This window comes from Diabrotica virgifera, chromosome 1, assembly GCF_917563875.1.
Source record: "Diabrotica virgifera virgifera chromosome 1, PGI_DIABVI_V3a".
Lineage (NCBI taxonomy): Eukaryota > Metazoa > Arthropoda > Insecta > Coleoptera > Chrysomelidae > Diabrotica > Diabrotica virgifera.
In genome coordinates, this window is record NC_065443.1 from 185,448,187 (window position 1) to 185,467,682 (window position 19,496).

General features: G+C 34.7%; 1 protein-coding gene across 3 annotated transcripts in view; it reads right to left on the reverse strand.

Annotated features, from left to right (window-relative positions):
- The window catches only part of LOC114334567 (neprilysin-2), a 311,969-nt gene that overhangs the window by 103,683 nt on the left and 188,790 nt on the right, over nucleotides 1-19,496 (reverse strand). For all 3 annotated transcript variants that reach the window (XM_028284633.2, XM_028284632.2, XM_028284634.2), the window contains exon 5: nucleotides 12,398-12,574. In XM_028284633.2, coding sequence (XP_028140434.2) covers nucleotides 12,398-12,574 — 177 coding nt within the window. The remainder of the gene's footprint in view (nucleotides 1-12,397; nucleotides 12,575-19,496) is intronic.

Consider the following 19,496-nt stretch of genomic DNA (forward strand, 5'->3'; position numbering starts at 1 on the left):
TCAACAAATAGAAAGAGTAAAAACATACACCTACCTTGGTACGAACGTCAATGAAAATTAGGACCATTCCATAGAAATTAAATGTAGGATAGAGAAAGCAAGATCTGCATTTAAAAAAATGGCTAAGCTATTCAAATGTCATGGTTTATCAGTACCCATAAAAGTTAGGTTACTACGCTGTTATATCTTTCCTATACTGTTGTACGGAGTTGAGTCGTGGACTCCCACAGACGCCACTTGCAAGAAAATTGAGGGTTTTGAAATGTAGTTTTATCGTCGGATCCTGAAGGTATCTTATACCGACCACGTTACTAATCAGGGTATCTTGCTGAGAATGCAAAAAAAAACGAGCTTTTAACCACAATAAAAGCAGCCAAAATCGAATACCTTGGTCACATCATGAGAAACAGCGAAAGATATGGACTGCTGCAACTAATCTTACAAGGAAAAGTGGAAGGAAAACGAGGACCAGGAAGACGAAGAATTTTCTGGCTGAAGAATCTACGTACGTGGTTCAACACAACAACCACAAATCTTTTTACAGATTGCCATGATGGTCGCCAACATCCGAAACGGATAGGCACTACAAGAAGAAGAAGTTTACGACATTCTTGGATATCTTCCCCATCTTTTGATAAAATGTCCCTGAAGATGCCACGAGAGCGAAAGTACTTGAATATATTTGAGTATACTAAATAATTTTATTTATTTTTATTAAATTTTACATAATTTTACTTAATTTTATTTAATTTCAATTAAATTTAATTAACACCTATCTATAGGGTTAAAACCAGCCCGAAGGCAGTCATGAATAGAACATTCGGCATCTATATTTAGTTTTAGTCTAAAATTATGTGCCACTCTAAATTTTGATTAAATATTTATCTGGGAAATAAGCCACAATTAACATGAAAAAAATAATTTTATTAACGTTTCGACGCCCACATCGGGTGCCGTTGTCAAAATACAAAATATTACTAAAATAAACAAAAGTGTTGTTGCTAAGCAAAAAAATTCTTCTAATAATTTATTTAATCTCACTCATTTATATTGGCAATTCAGACATATATTATACATTTTAAAGTAGAAGACTTTAAAATGATATTGCCAATCAAGACCATTAGACGTTAGAATAAGTGAACATAAATCTTATATTAAAAATAGAGAATTTGAGAGATCTCAAATATGTCAACACACATGGGATAATGAACATAGAGTTCAGTGGAGAGATTTAAGTATAGTCCTGAAAGAATCAGATAGTAAAAAGAGAAAAATCAAAGAAGCGGCTCTAATTATGCTAAATGAAACCAATTGTGTCGCAAATTCCTCGGTAGAATGCAGTAGGATGTGGTTACCCATACTGAAAGAGGAAGTCAATAGAAAGAAAATACCAAGATTAGTAAGTCAATAATATCGAGCTAGTACATATTTTATATTTTAGTATTACTTATATATCTAGTATTATTAATATTATTTATAATTTAAACATGTTACAAGTCAGAATTTGGTATTATTTTTTGAGAGTAAATTAATGTAAGACCAAATACTTACGATGGCGGGATAGTATCACAAGGTTTTTTCCTGGTTTTCCCTTGTGATTTACTATGAAGTCTCTAACGCGAGAATTTTACTGTCGTTGCATTTGGTTGTCTTTTTAAAGACAGATCACATGCTATAATTTTTTATGACGGATATTCTTGAGTTGGGGTTGATTTCATGTAATCGAATGAACTATCTTTCAGTAAGTCGTCCCAGGAACGCAACTCATAAATATTGGCAATATCATTTTAAAGTCTTCTACTTTAAAATGTATAATATATGTCTGAATTGCCAATATAAATGAGTGAGATTAAATAAATTATTAGAAGAATTTTTTTGCTTAGCAACAACACTTTTGTTTATTTTAGTAATATTTTGTATTTTGACAACGGCACCCGATTTGGGCGTCGAAACGTTAATAAAATTATTTTTTTCATTTTAATTGTGGCTTATTTCCCATATAAATATTTAATCATAAAAATGCCACAAGGAAATAGCTTCAGAAAAACACTCTAAATTTTTTTTAAAGAATTGAACAAATCACCCCTATAGGGGTGAAACCACTCCAAACTTAGTCAATAATTTATAATTTGGGATCTCTATTTGAAATCACCCTAAAACCAGTCAAACAATAAAAAATTCAGGATATCTATTTAGTTTGCTAAGAAAGTTAAAATAAGTGTATAGATTATGTATATTACGGTATACCGCAATGTACTAGCACACGCGTCTCGATTTTCGACATGACGTCACATAAGATTTTAGGCCCGTAAAAATGCCGTACCCATCGATAAAAATATTCACTTCAAGAAATTGTTATACACTCGCGTGTAAAAAAAATCGATCCCCTTGAGAATTTGGTCATTTTGATGACGCGAATTTCCTAAACGTGTTGTCCGATTATGGTGATTTTTTAACATATTACAGCCTTATCCATTAATAATATCGCTGAATCGCTGTAATAATATTGTTGCTAGATAAACTGTCATTGTATACCGGTTGTACGAATCAAACTGTGTTGTTTTCTCAAAGTTCACATCACCCTGTGGAATATTCTAGCATTTATAAAATACTGAATTTAAAACCCAACTATAGCCTCAGGTTTTCTTAACATTCTGTTTTTAGATTCATTCGCTTACGTTGGATAATAAAAAAGGTAGGTACTTTAACAACTGACCATGTTCGTCATCATTACAGGGTGTTTCTAAATAAGTGGCACAAACTTTAAGGGGTAATTTTACATGAGAAAATAATGACAGTTTACTTTATAATCATATGTCCGCAAACGCTTCATTTCCGAGATACGGGATGTTAAATTTTTGTTTACAAACTGACGATTTATTTATTGCTTTAAAACCAGTTAAAATATTCAAATCAAATTTGGTGTGTTTTAAGACATAGTTATTGCACATTTTTTGACATATAATTAAGAATTTAATATTCACCATTGGCGCGCAAACGGGTATTATGACCGATTATATTACCCGTATGCACGCCAATGGTGAATATAAAATTCTTAATTGTATGTCAAAAATATGATGTGATTTGCACCAAATTTGATTTGCATATTTCAACTGGTTTTAAAGCAATAAATAAATCGTTAATTTGTAAAAAAAATTGAATATCCCGTATCTCTGAAATGAAGCCTTTTGCGACATATGATTATAAACCAAACTGTCATTTTTTCTCATGTGTAAACTTACTACTTAAAGTTTGTCGTACTTATTTAGAAACACCCTGTACTTATGACTAACATGGCCAGTTGTTAAAGTACCTAACTTTTTTATTACCCAACATAAGCGAATGAATCTAAAAACAGAAAGTTAAGAAAACCTGAGGCTATAGTTGGGTTTTAATTTCAGTATATTATAAATGCTAGAATAGTCCACACGGTGATGCGAACTTTGAGAAAAAACACAGTTTGATTCGTACACCCGGTATATAAGGACAATTTACCTGTCTAGTAACAATACTATTACAGCGATATTGTTAATAGTGGTCAGGCCATGTAGTTGGGGTGTTCACATTGTTAAAATTGCGTGCACCCTATACGCCATGCTGTGCCATACTGGACGAGCCACACCGTCTGTAGTAAACACCGTGAAGTATGAGCGGGATTACAAGGTGTATCAATACTCATACGCTCACCTGAAATGTTATGAAACTCACCTGGCAGATCATAAGGGCCTTCACATTTTGCTCTTTTTCAACTTGTCTTGAGTGAAATGTATTTATTCTTTCCTATCAGCCTTTCTTGGCTAACTCTTGTTTCTTCCGACCCCAAATGGCGATTAGAATTCCGAAGGCAGACGTAACGCTATTTCTTTCTACTACATACTCTTCACCGAAAGATTGCCGGTATAAGCAATCCCCCACTTACTGACCAACGGCTTCGGGCTGATGAGTTGGTAAGTGGTAGGGCACTCTTAGTCCTGAGGTTGTGAAATCGGCCCCGAAGGAGGATGAACCAAATATTTGGTCAACGGTATAAAGATGGGGAAGCACAAGTAGGGAAAACACCCCATTAATGATCCAGAGCGATACGACCTAGTCAATCAATCATGGTAATGCTCAACACTAAAATAAATTCCGGAATAAATCTTCCGATCGGGTCTCCGGGGAGGACAGTTTTGAGTTCACCACAAGATAATAAATTGAAGTGCAGAAAGAATATCAAGATCTGTACATAGAATGTCAAAACCTTATATAAAGCAGGAAAAATCTTCAATGCCATACAGGAGATGAACAGAATGCATATTGAAATCATGGGAATAGCAGAAATGAGATGGCCAGATTCTGGAGAAATACAAGTGGAAAATCACAAGGTATACTACTCGGGAAAAAGTGATGGATCACATGAATATGGAGTCGGATTTATCGTATCACCCAAAGTTGCCAAATGCGTTAGTAACTTTACGCCAATATCAGAGAGAGAGTGATGTTACTAGAAGTACAAGCCAACCCCGTCAATATAAATATCATCCAAGTATATGCTCCCACTGCAGACAAAGAAGAGGAAGAAGCTATTGAGTTGTATGAGACCACTAACAGATTTATACAGAAAATTGCACTACAGGAAGTTCTTATCATTATGGTAGACTTTAATGCCAAGATTGGAGTAGGAGATAAGACGCAGTACATCGGCGCACATGGATTTAGACTCAGAAACGACAGAGGAGACCTCATAGAAAAATTCGCAGAAGACTCAGAACTCGTTTCTACCAACACATTTTTTCAATTACCACCTCGAAAGCTGTACACATAGAAATCCCCTCAAGACAAACCCGGGAGAATTATTAGAAATCAAATAGATTACATTTTAGTAAACAAAAGATTCCGAAACAGCTTTACATCTGTCAAGACTTATCCTGGAGCAAACTTAGAGACGCACCACGTTCCACTGGTGGGAGTATTTCGCGTCAAACTCAAAATAGTGGAGAAAAAGAAATCACAATCATACGACCTACGTATGTTACAAGACCCAGACACGAAAATGAGGGTTCAACCACGTTAAACGAGCAAGTGACTACAGTTAGAGACGAATCGAACAAAGAACAAATGATCAAACAGATGACCGAAATGCATAGTTCAAAATGTAAAGAATAAACACTTAAAGGCAGATAAATTAACCAAGAAGAAATGATGGATGACATATGAGATCCTGAATGGAAGAAAGAAGAAATGCCAAAAATGATCCCGACACATGTAAAAAAATCAATATATCAATAAGAAGGAAAATTAGAGAAGCGAAAGAAAACGAAGCAATGGAGAGATGCCAAGAAATCGAGACTCTACAGTCAAAGTACGATAGTCGCAATGTACACAGGAAAGTTAAAGAAATCACAGGTGGACTAAGACGGAGACAGAGATCAAATCTAACATCAGAGATTAAATCAAAACAGAGTAAAATTAGAACGTGGAAAGAATATCTAGAAAAACTATTTGAAGACCAAATAGATAACATCTTTGAGTTAGAAGATGAGGTAAATGATGGACCAAGAATATTACAGCAGGAAGTTTATTCTGCAGTAACACAGGTAACGGATGGCAAAGCAGCAGGTCCTGATAATATACAAGCAGAACTACTCAAACTGATGGACAACGAATCAATAGCAATAATCACAAAGATATTCAACAACATACATATAAAACTCTCGAGAAATAGGTACCAACAGAATGGCTAAAGTCTGAGTTTATTGCACTTCCAAAAAAACCAGGAGCCAAAAAATGCGAGGAATTTCTTACGATAAGCCTAATGAGTCATCTCCTAAAATTGTAATACCGTACGATAAGGCTGATGAGTCATCTCCTAAAGTTGTTCCTAAAGGTAATCCATACGAGAATTTACAAGCTAACGTGAAACTCAAATTTCGCCCAACCAGTTCGAGTTGATAAATGCTCTTGGTACGAGAGAGGCTTTGTTTTAAATACAAATCCAGAGATGCAGAGATGCCAGTTGCGGTGTATACCCATGTCTGGTTGATTAAGAGAAGGCGTTTGATCGAGTACCACACGCCAAGATGATGCAAATACTAAAAGAAGCAGGAATTAACAACCAAGATCTGAAAATAATTAGACACCTTTACAGGAATCAGACTGCAAACCTCAGAGTTGACGGTGAGCACACCTAATATGTGAAAATCATGCATAAAGTGAGGCAAGGCTGCATTTTGTCCCCCCTAATTTTCAATTTTTACTCTGAAAGAATATTTATCGAAGCTTTGCATGAAACTGAAAAAGGTATTCTACTAAACGGGTACCGGCTAAATAACATCAGGTATGCAGATGACACCTTAGTATTTGCGGACAACCTAGAAGACCTACCAGTCCTCATGAACAAAATCACGTATTACAGTGAACAATATGGACTCAATATAAACGTAAAGAAGGCAAAGCTTATGATCGTCAGCAAGAAAAAGATAACAGAAGGTCAACTCGGTGCTTGATCCCTGAAAATTGAATTAAAATGAATTGAATCTCCTATTTGAATAGAATTTGAAAGTTCATATTACCAATATTTTTAACATACCAGACCTCATAATATATGAGCAGTGTTTGATGATTCACAAAAAGGAATTAAGATAGCACCAAATGCAATATTGAATAGAAGCCGCCACCAGATATTACTGAGTCTGTTTATTTTTATGTCGCTCTTATCTACGATATCTCTACTAGTCCACCAAATCCAAGATCGACTCCAATAATAAAGTGAAACTCCAAAGAAATGAAATTTCATCCTGATTTTTGTGTTAACACTCAGATTAATTTGAATTGCAATTATAAACCTTTATTTAAATATCTGTGGGAAACAGTGAAGTAGTTCATTTAATTTTTCTCCCAAAAAAACTTTTTGTAGCTTTTTTAACACCTTTTATATTTTATTTACTAAATTTAAACTTAGGAAATTAGGAGACTGGTGGCTTGGTCTGTATATAGATACATTGTGATATTGACAGATATTTACATATAATTTTATTAACAAATATCAAAACATTCAGAAACATATCACTTAACAACAAAATGTGTTCATTAAGAAGTATATTTTGTGAAAAAACTTGATTTCCATCGAAATTTGCCTTTTCATCTAAACAATACTAAGGGTAGTATACGCTCTGAGCTTCGCTGGTGTCGCTCCTGGCGGATTACTAATTCAACTTTCACCGGTAATTCTTAAAATTTAATTGTTATAGCTTAATATTTACAACGCAAAAAGTAATTAAATTGTAATCGATTTTTTAAAAATGCTAACTGTTTTAACGTTCTCTTAATGAAATATTAATTTCTTACTTCGGATACTTTCACAATTATCGTGTAGATGGCGCTTAGATGATTTATATCTAATTATAATTAGATATTACAAAATATTAAAAAAACTTAATTCAGTATTTAAAACGTAAGTATATTTAAGGTAAAAATATATAACACAGCTTTGACCAACTAATATTTTTTCTAATTAATGTTTTTAATTTCAATTTTAAATTATTCACTTTGATATTTATGTCAAATTTCCAGTAAAGGTTTACAGACTTGTCATTTCTGGCTCTCGCGATTTTTTAATTATCCCCTCTACCTACGAGCTCATAGCGTATAGACAAAATATACCCATTTCATCATCTTAATCATCATTCTCTTTGCCTTATCCCTATGCGGGGTCGGCTTCCCTAATTGCATTTCTCCACACAATTCTGTCTTGGGTCATATCAATGTTAATCCCCTTTACCAACATGTCCTGCCTTATCGCCTCCCCCCAGGTCTTCTTTGGTCTTCCTCTCCTACTCCTTCCAGGAATCTGCACTTCAGCTATTCTTCGTATTGGGTGATTAACGTCTCGACGTTGAACATGACCGAACCATCTTAACCTATGCTCTCTCATTTTGGCATCAATTGGTGCCACACCTAGACTTCCCCTAATATACTCATTTCTAATTTTATCCTTCTTTGTCACTCCACTCATCCATCTAAGCATTCTCATTTCCGCCACATGCATTCGTTGTTCCTCTTTCTTTTTCACTGCCCAACATTCAGTTCCGTACATCATAGCCGGTCTTATGGCTGTTTTATAGAATTTTCCCTTCAGCTTCATTGGAATTTTTCTGTCACACAACACACCACTCGCTTCTTTCCACTTCATCCATCCAGCCCTAATTCTACTGCATGCATCTCCATCTATTTCTCCATTACTCTGTAATACCGATCCTAGGTACTTAAAACTATTGCTTTTCACAATCATTTCACCATCCAAAGATACCATTTTATTTGTAGTAGCTCCATCTTTAAATGAACATTCCAAATACTCTGTTTTTGTCCTACTAAGTTTTAAACCTTTTTCCTCCAGAGCTTGTCTCCACTGTTCCAGTTTTTGTTCTAAGTCTCTTTCACTATTTCCTACTAACACGACATCATCAGCATACATTAAGCACCATGGAATGTTACCCTGTAGTTTCGCTGTTATCTGGTCCAAAACTAATGAGAATAAATACGGACTAAGCACAGAGCCTTGGTGCAATCCTACTTTCACATGAAATTTATCAGTCTCTCCCACACCTGTCCTAACACTAGTCGTTACTCCCTCATACATATCCCTCACAATCTTTACATATTCACCAGGGACTCCTTTCTTATTGAGTGCCCACCACAGAATCTCTTGAGTGCCCACCACAGAATTTCATCATCTTAATACTCAATAGAATCTTGGTCAATAATTTTACCATAAAAATGCATGGTCCAACTTCATTTAATATTCATGCACCATGTCAAGGTCATCTTGAAAACTTTTATTTTCACTTAAAAAGGTTGTTAATAAAAAAGTGGTAAGATCTAAATCCTTCATATTAAGGATAAAAAAATATTGTGAATACACAAGACCATTACATTCAGCATTCAACAAATTGAATTTTTATTCATATCTATTTAAAAACATCTTCCTTTTGTCATGACAAAGTGTATGTATGTCTTAAGCCACTACGTCCTCAGTTTAATAGATACTTGTAGATGCTATGCTTGTAGACAATTAAATTATTATTATATTTGTACAGACATCTAAGGTACATTTTCTTTATACCTATTTTTCAATTATCCTTGTAAAATTCTTTTCAAAATTTTCATTTGTAATCTCGGCTGTCAGATGTCAACACCGGACAGATGAAACAGTTGGTCAGTGAGAAAACATAATAAAGTCACCAGTGCTATCCCCTCTACTCGCGCTGGTCCACTATTCGCTGATGGTTGCAAACCGTTTGAAACTGATGCTAGAACAAACCTAATTAAAGTCCAACGTCCAGTGTGTCAATCACTGTCAGTCAACTGCTAGACATCACTTGAAATGGTTGGGTGATACCTACCCATTACCATGCACAAAATTTTATATGTTGTAATGTTTAAGTGGTTGTTTTTTAATGTTTTACAAATATTAATGAGTTATTTAAGTTTTCCATCATCCGGAGTTTTCACTTTCCATCACAGCAGACAAAATTTCTTAATATGATGCACACACACACATAACTCCAAGTAGAGGAACTTTTTTATACTTTGGCGTAAGTTAAAAAACTTTGTAATTAGACATATTTTAGCTCATTAGTTTAATTCTTTATTGTAGCATTATTAGCTCTGAAGATGACATTATTGTCGAAAGCGCTTAGCTAAGGAAATTAAATATAAAATATAAGGAAATTAAATATAAAGAAATACTTTTCTTCACTTCCTTCATTTATTTAAATGTGTACAAAACTTATTAGTCTTTCATCTATTAACATTTTCATTTTTAAAATAATAAACGTCTTGTATATAAATCAAGTACTTAAATATAAAGCTACATAAAGCTTTAACATGTTTTTCTTAAAAAAACAACCAATAGTTTTTTTCAATTTTGCGAAAAATGTAATTCATAGTACCTACAGTAAATGTTTCGAGTAAGGACATTGTTGAATCGTCAACGGAAAATGACTTATTATGTCCATAGGTGGAAGAGTCCATTTACTATTTACTCCCGTTAAAAGTGAGCCCGATATATAAAATTTTAAGCAAAACCTTTTTAACGTGAGTCGTTAATAAATTAAGTAATATACTCAAATTGTATTTTTATATATCGTATTTATTTTATATAATAATTAAATTCACTATCAAATGATGTTTTTTTATATCTTATTACATAATAATTTAAAATTTAGTTTGACTTTGACGGATCTGTCATATTCAAACTAAAACAACTTACCCATCCTTTGTTGATACATACAAAAATAATAATTTATTTTTATTTGAATCTAACATCATTTATTTAAAATCTAAATAATCGATAATAATTAATAAAATTATTTTTTGCACGATTGATCATTTTTGACTGTTTACCGTGACAGATTTTACGTCAGTAGGTGACATTTACTAGCAACTCGACGGTAAGTAATCCAACTCGACGGTAAGTACTCCAATTCGACGGTAAGTAATTCACTTACCGTCGAGTTAAAAAATCTCTTAATTTTAATTTATTTTTTGAAAGAATAAATTTGTTAAATTATTTAATGAAATCCCACTTGTTTGGGCTGTGGTTTCACTTCTAACAGAAACTCCTGCAAATCGCATACATTAGTAGTATTACTAGTATTGCACAATATTTTTTCGGCAAAATCTATTTTATTTTGAAGAGAATCTTCTACATAGCTTTCTGCCACTGTCGATGAACGCCAACCTCCATGACGCTTTAATCCGAGGACATCAACACCTTTATTAGCCAAAAGCGTTGCTGATGTCCTCCTGAACGAATGGCCAGTATAGTTCTCGGGATTAGGCAAATTTAAGAATTTGGCAATTTGAGAAGGCCAGCCCCCGATTGTCCCTTTCCCTATTACTTGAGCACAACATTTTCCTTTGGCGTATCTTAAGAACAAATGATTTGATTTTACTTGTAATGGACGAAGTTTTATATACTTTCGGTAGGTATTTTGATAACGGATTTTGGATTTTTCGGGAATAATTGCGGAACACCCTTCTTCCCAAGCCCGTTCAATTTCTTCAAATTCACTTTCGCTCATATTTTAATTTATAATAATCAAAATTGTACTTAAAATTATTGACAACTAAATAAAAACTCAATTCCCCATTGTTGTTATGCACCCTAGTTACTACCTAACAACCAAAGTATCTATCTTGATAAAATGAATGAAACTAGTCATATCAATATGGCGAAAATGTTTAATTTTATAATTTATAATGGTATCAATCGTGCAAAAAACGTTATAAGCATGTCGAACGTTAAGGGTAACCGATCTCAGACAATAATTGGAGTCGTCGCCCCGCTCCTCCTCCAAACAATTGTCTTCGATCGGTATAAAACCCTTACCGTTCTCCATACTTAATATACTTTTATGCACGACCGGGCGATAAAGTCCATAATATTATGTATACATTTGGCGGGCGTAAAGTGCCACTTTAGCGCCCGTGGGCTTCTTTATCGCCCGCCGGGTAATGTTAGATGGCGGGTGTGGTTAGTGAAACACAAAGTTTTATTTATTGTATTTTATTTTAATACAGGAATTATAACTTTAGCAATCAAACATAAGTTTCCTACATCTATAATTTTATATTTATAACACAATTTGAACAATTATTTATAGAAATGTTAGGGTTTGCTACTTTGCTCTGTTGTAAGTTGCTATGAACTTCCAATAACTCCGTATGATTTGTGGAAGGTGCATGCCCAAAAGAATCACCATATAAATTTGGACTGCAATATGGGCAACTTGTAGATGGCATATTATCAGCATTGACAATTTCTTTGGGCGATTTTCATTAATTTATTTGACACGGAATTTTCAATATAAAGTTTTAATAAATTGAGCTATAAAATTCATGCAACTTTTGAAACGCTATTTATAATCAATTGCTCGCAAAAGGTGAAAAGAAAAAGAAGTATTAAAAAATATTCACTAAGACGATCGTGCAAGGAATTTTGTATCTTTATTAATAAATCATCATTAAAACAATCGTGCATAAAAATTTGTATGTATTTCGGGCGTAAACAGCGTTTATGGATATTACGTGTTAATAGCCCTCGCCTATCGGCTCGGGCTCTTATGATACATAAATAACAGCTTGATACATACATAACTATTATTCAATTTTAAAAATATTATTTTAATATAACGTATCTGTATAATTATGTTTAAAATATAAATACTAAATAAATAATACCCCGTTATAAAAGTTTAGTACTGTCCTGGAGAAACTGCACGACTTGTCGCATTAGGATTTTATAAGATTGAATATTGGTTATTGAGACAAATAATGTTAAATAGAAACCGATGTCACATATAAACAACTTTCAAACGATATTAGTATACACTTCTTAACTCTGTAATAAACTTACCTTAGCTAATTGAATTTCAAAGTCTAGAGAAGCTCTTAATTCTTTAGCTGCTCTCTCTCGCTCAGCTCCAAACAGTACTGCTAAATCAACCATATAATCGTAATAGGCCTTGACTATTTTTTCATCGAGTCCCTTGATTAAGAATTCCCGTCTCAGACCCAAAGATGCTTGATCCAACTAAAAATAGAAAATAGAAATGAAATGTAGGTGTATAATATACAGGTGTATATGTAGGTGTATAATATATAATATTATTATATTTATCGATATAAAGTATAATGTATAGTAACTTAATATGTAGTTGAAATACAGAGTGAGTTTTATGCACGGAAACCCTCAATTATCTCGTAAACGGCTGGCACGATTTTTATAGATTTTGTTGGATAAGGGTTTTCTGATGCGGCCGATATTATAGTGCTAATTGCATTGTTGTCAGATCTTCCGTTTTTCTGGAAATCTAACGAATTTTCTTATTTCAAATAGATCACCTTTTATATTTTTTACGTTGTGAAGTCCTTAAGAAATAATTATTATTATTCATGTTATATTTCCTATACCTAAATACCATAATTTCGGAGTTATTGCTACATTTATTTAAAAACAAATTATAAAAATCAATTTCTTTGGCCACGGCAGACATTATTTTAGATTCTTAGGATCATTGGAAACAAAAAAGGTTTTTTTTGTTAATCTTTTCCGAGTTATAAACAATTTAAAACTGAAAAAACAAAAAATGACTATTTTCAAGGTTCATAAACACAAATAAAAAATATTACTTTTGAAACTACGAGGTGCCTGAATTTAAGTTCAAACCTTATTTTAAGTTGTTTGGGTTTGTTTAACTTTAAAACATTGTTTTTTTAGTTGTTAGTCGACCGTTCTTTCATATGCGCTTCATTAGCAATTAAAAAAACAATGTTTTATAATAAAACGTTCCAAAATTTCCTATGATCAGCTGATAGGAGAATGTTTGAGCTTGAATTTAGGTATATTTTATTCTTCTTCTTGTAGTTCCTTCTCCCATCGGAGGTTGGCTATCATCACAGCTATCCGTACGTTATTGGCGGCTGCTCTGAAAAGATCTACTGAGCTGCAACTATACCACTCTCTTAAGTTTCTCAGCCAGGAAATTCTTCTTCTACCTATAGATCTTTTAGCCTTTATTTTACTTTGCATTATGAGCCTTAATATCTCATATTTCGCACCTCTGGTAATGTGGCCTAAATATTCTAGCTTCCTTGTGTTGATGTTCTTTATCACCTCGCAATCCTTTTGAAGCCTTCTTAACACTTCTGCATTTGTAACTCGTTGGATCCATGGTATTTTCAAAATTCTTCTATAGCACCACAAGTCTCGATTAACAAACATCTTTTTCATTTTTATAAATGCTTGTCTTGCAATTTCAATGCGTGTCCTGATTTCTCTACCCTAGTCATTGTTTTCATTTACCCAGGTTCCCAGATATTTGTAGTTATTCACTATTTCTACTTGTTTTCCCTCGATATCCAACCTTCCTACTGTATGTTGCTTAGAAATGATCATGAACTTGGTTTTCTTAACGTTCATTTGTGGTCCATAGTCCATACTGACTTGATGTAATCTATTTACTAATAGTTGCAGTGTATCTAGACTGTCTGCAAAAATAGCGGTGTCGTCTGCGAATCTTATGTTGTTCAAGATTTTTCCGTTTATTGATATACCCTGTTTTTCCTCTGATATTGCTTCCTTAAAAATAGCTTATCTGTACAGATTGAATAACAATGGAGACAACACGCAACCCTGTCTAACACCTCTCTTTATTTTTATGGCCTCTGTTTCGACATTTTCGATTTTAACCGTTGCTTTTTGATTCCAGTACAGATTGACAATAACCCGTATATCTCGAGTGTCCACATTCTTCTCTTTTAAAAGTTTTATGAGTTTCTGATGACGTACTCTATCAAAAGCCTTTTGATAATCTATAAAGCCGACGTAGAGACCTTGGTTCATATCTAGTCGTCTTTGCGCGAGAACGTTAAAAGCGAACAGAGCCTTTCTCGTTCCTAGTCCTCCTCTGAAACCAAACTGGGTGTCATCTATATCTTCCTCTATTTTTTTTGTATAGTATTCCATTTATTATTTTGAGGAATATCTTAAGTGTGTGGCTTATTAAAGAAGTTGTTTTGTACTTGGAGCATTCTGTCGCATGTATTGACTTTGGTAGTGTTACAAATGTGGACAGCAACCAATCCTGGGGTATTACTCCTGTTGTATATACCTTGTTGAACAGATCTAAAAGTATATCGTCGTTGCCAAGTCAAAAGCTGCTATGTGGGTTTTATAGAATTTTACAGAAAACAGATAAAACCTAAACGTTCAATTCAAGGTCGTTAATTATTTCTGCTATGTGCATGAAGAAATCCACATAGCAGTGTATGACGGGCGCGCGTTATGTAAATATTTTTCTTCTACGTGGATGAGGACTCCACATAGCATGTTTTGCGATACCCGCTCACATAACATATTTTTGAAACTTGGATATTACAGCACTTATATATGGTTTACCATATAACTGTATTTATAGGACGGTGACCAACGTAAAAATCTGTTAAATGGTATAGATATCTCCTTTTGTGAAAAAGTCCCACTTAGCAGCTTTTGACTTGGCAACGACGATATGCAGTGTTTCTTCGTCAATGCATTTAATTAGAAATCCACTAGGAAGAATTTCCTGTAGCTGGCTGTATACCATTAATTACAAGTAAAATTTAATAAAAAATTTTTGGTCTTGGTAAAAGGTATATTATTTTAAAAGCCCTATAGGGCTACAAACATCGAACAGAACGTTTTCGCTCTAAAAAGAGCATCATCAGTGTTGCAAGAACATGGTGAGCCAACCAAAAAATACGAAGGTCAAAGCCTTTCAAAAATGGACTAAAAGTCACATCAAAATGCTAACATAGCAGATTCCAAAGGATGGATATAATCCCTAAGGATATGGCCCTAGGATAACATATGACTCCCACACGTTGTAAGTGGGTCAAAGGTAACAAATTAGGTCATTATGTTACAAGAGCTGACAGGCAACTTTTTGCTCAGTTAAGATTTAGATATTTAATTAGCTCAGTGGGTATCTGATATGGTCCTACTGCTTTTGCGGTCTTTGCGCTTTGCGCTTTTTCGGTCCTGCTTGTTCCTGTGGTTCTTCTTGTATCATTCTATCATCGTCGAATAGTTTCATTATGTATTCCTGCCAAAACCTTAATTTATCTTTGATGTCTGCGATGAGTTTACCGTTATCATCTTTAAGTATACCATAGTGTGCTCGCTTTTTGGAACTTGTTAGTGTTTTTATTTTTTTATGCATATTAAAGCTGTCGTATTTTCTGTCATACTCTTCTATTTCTTTGCATTGTTCTGTTAACCACTTTTCTTTGGCCTTTTTTATCTCTACTTTAATTTTATTTTGTAGTTCTTTGTATATTCTTGAAAGTTTGTTATGTTTACATTTATTTTAATTTCATTTAATTGATTCCGTAAACCACCCAAGGAATATTGGTGACCCCGCGAATAAATAAAACGACGCGAACTTTTAAAAATAGTGATAATAATATACTTTTGCCGGTTAAAACAGTGAATAGTTAAAATGACGGACAGTGCCAATAATAGTGCTTCAGGAGTTAATCGGATTGCAGTTACTATCGGGAAATTGATAGCCGAATTGGCTGAAATGAAAATTCAGCTAGCTAGCTTATCAAATGCTCAAGCACAAGCTAACACATACCGTTGTAACCGCAGCAACTTAAGAGACAGACCGTATTCTAGAGACAGAAGCTACAGCAGGGAACGTAATAGTGACATGTGTTGGTATCACTACCATTTTGGTGACCGGGCTCAAAAGTGTACACCTCCGCGCAAGCATCAGGAAAACATCGCGGCAGTCGGTAAGTGCGGCATCCGAACCAAGCCCAAAGTCTCGCCGCCTTTTCGTAACAGACTATGCAACCAAAAAACAATTTTTAATCGACACCGGTGCCGATCTGTGCGTTTTTCCACGAAAATATGTACGGGGTGCGCGCGAAAAGACTACATACGAACTATACGCGAGCAATGACACTAAAATTGCGACATACGGTTATGTGAACTTGACTTTAAATATCGGACTAAGGCGTGATTTTACGTGGAGATTCGTAGTGGCGGACATTTCAAAGCCTATTATCGGAGCTGATTTTCTTTCTCATTTCGCTCTGCTAGTGGACATTGCTAACCAGTGCTTAATAGACAGTACGACAACCCTTCGAACTAAGGGACTCCTTAAAGATTGTTTCGATAGTAGCGTAAAGACTATCGCGGAAGTGTCGCGTTACCATGAACTGTTGATACGATTTCCGGAAATCACGCGACCCGTCGGTATCGTGAAAGACATTCAGCATCAAACCAAGCACCACATCGATACAACTCCAGGTCCACCCGTTTTTTCCAAGCCACGACGATTAGCACCTGACAAATTACAATGGGCTAAAAAAGAGTTCGAAAATCTTCTGCGACTAGGCTTCATAAGACCATCAAAATGTAACTGGTCTACTCCACTGCATATGGTCCCGAAGAAAGGTGAGGAATGGAGATCCTATGGAGATTATCGACGTCTAAACCAAAGAACAGTTCCAGATCGATATCCAATTCCGCACATCGAAGATTTCGGTCAGTCGCTAGCTGGTAAGAGCTATCTTCTCTACAATAGATTTAGTTAGATACAACCAGATACCAGTAGCCACCGAGGACATACCAAAGACCTCCGTTACCACACCATTTGGGCTGTACGAATATTTATATATGCCTTTTGGTTTACAAAACACAGGACAGACCTTCCAGCGTTTCATAGATGAGATTCTACGTGGTCTAGATTTCGCCTATGTCTACATCGATGACATTATCATTGCGTCAGAATTCGAAGAACAGCATATGTCGCATTTAGAAGAAATTTTCAAAAGGCTTAAGCAGTTTGGCGTTGTGATAAACCCAGCAAAGTGTCAATTCGGCAAAAACGAGATTACCTTTTGATACACAGTATTAGCCGGAGGACTCACACCTCCCCAAGAAAAAGTAGCAGCTGTACAAAATTTCACTCATCCAAAAACAGTGAAAGACCTACGCAGATTTCTAGGTATGTTAAACTTCTACCGAAGGTTCATACCCAATGCAGCTGACCTACAAGCACCACTAGATGAGGCCCTAAAAGGTAATGTCAAAGGAAAAGCACCAATTGAATGGACACCACAGCAAATCCAAGCCTTTGAAGGCTGCAAAAACAGTTTAGCTAACGCTGCTTTACTGAGCCACCCTGTAAACGATGTTGATATCTCCATCACTTGTGATGCTTCTGATTTTTGTGCTGGAGCTGTACTACAACAAAAAATGGATACAGGTATGAAACCTTTAGCTTTCTTTTCTCAGGAATTCTCACCTAGTGAAAAGAAATATAGTGCATACGATAGAGAACTATTAGCTATATATTTAGCCATAAAACACTTCAGACATATGATCGAAGGAAAGGACATTACGATATACACAGACCACAAACCAATCACCTTCGCTTTTACTCAGAAGCTAGACAAATGTAGTCCTAGACAATTTAGTAATTTATATGGGTATAAATAGGGTATATGTCCCTCTGATAAGTTAAAGTTGTATAAGAGGGGTGTAAGCTCGGAGATGTCCGGGGAAGAAGTCAGCTTACACCAAGACTTCTTCTTCTTCTTGTGCCACTCTGACTTTGTTTACAGCTGACCTAAAAAATTCATTAGTGCTGCAGCCAAATCACTCTCTCAAATTCCGCATCCATGACATTCTTCTACGGCCTGGATTCCGTTTTCCTTCTATTTTTCCTTGCATTATATTTTGAAGTAATGCGTATTTATGACCTCTCATCAGGTGACCCAAATACTCGAGTTTTCTTCGTTTTATCGTTAACAAAATTTCTGGGTCTCTTCCTATCCTTCGTATTACTTCAAGATTTGTGATTCTTTCAACCCAACTTATCTTCAGCATTCGACGGTAGCACCACATCTCGAAACTTTCAATATTTTTTATGTTGTACTGTTTGAGAGTCCAGGCCTCTACACCGTATAATAGCGTGTTAAATACGTAGCCTCTTAGCATTCTTAATCGTAGAAGGATGCTTATATCTCTGTTGCAGAAGAATTTTCTCATCTTTATGAAGGTGGCCTTGGCAATTTCGATTCGTCTTTTTATTTCATTGTTTTGGTCTCCAGTTTCGTTTATTAAAGTTCCCAAGTATTTGTAACTTGATACTTTTTCAATTTGAATGCCGTTTATACTAATATGTGCTGGTTGTGTCATGATTTTACTGAAGACCATATACTTGGTTTTTTTGATATTAATGTTTATGCCATAATTGTTGCAAGCAATATTTATGTTTGTAAGTAATCGTTGTAATTCTTCTACTGTTCTTGCAACTAGTACAGTGTCGTCTGCGTATCGAATATTATTTACAACCTCTCCATTGATTACGATTCCTTCATTTGCTTGCAAAAGGACTTCCTGACAGATGCTTTCACTATATACATTAAATAGCAGTGGTGACAAAATGCACCCTGTCTTACTACTCTACGTATTTCTATTGCTTTTGATATCTCATTTTCTATTTTGATGTTAGCTTTCTGATTCCAATATAAGTTGAGAATTATTCGCAGATCTTTATTATCTATGTCTTTTCTTTCAAGAATGTCTCTTAGCCTATCGTGGCGTACTCTGTCAAACGCTTTTTCAAAATCGATAAAACATGCATGTACTTCCTGATTAACGTCTAGGCATCTTTGTGTAAGAACATTCAAACGAAGAGAGCTTCTCGAGTACCTAGTCCTTTTCTGAACCCCATCTGTGTATTAACAATATCTGACTCCAACTTTTGATAAACTCGGTTGTGGATGATTTTTAGAAATATCTTTAGTAGATGGCTCATTAAAGATATTGTTCGATGTTCTGAACATTCTTTTGCATTGGATTTCTTTGGCAGTGTAACGAATGTAGACAGCAGCCACTCTTGAGGTATAATACCAGTATTGTATACTGTGTTAAATAAGTGCAATATTATACCTAT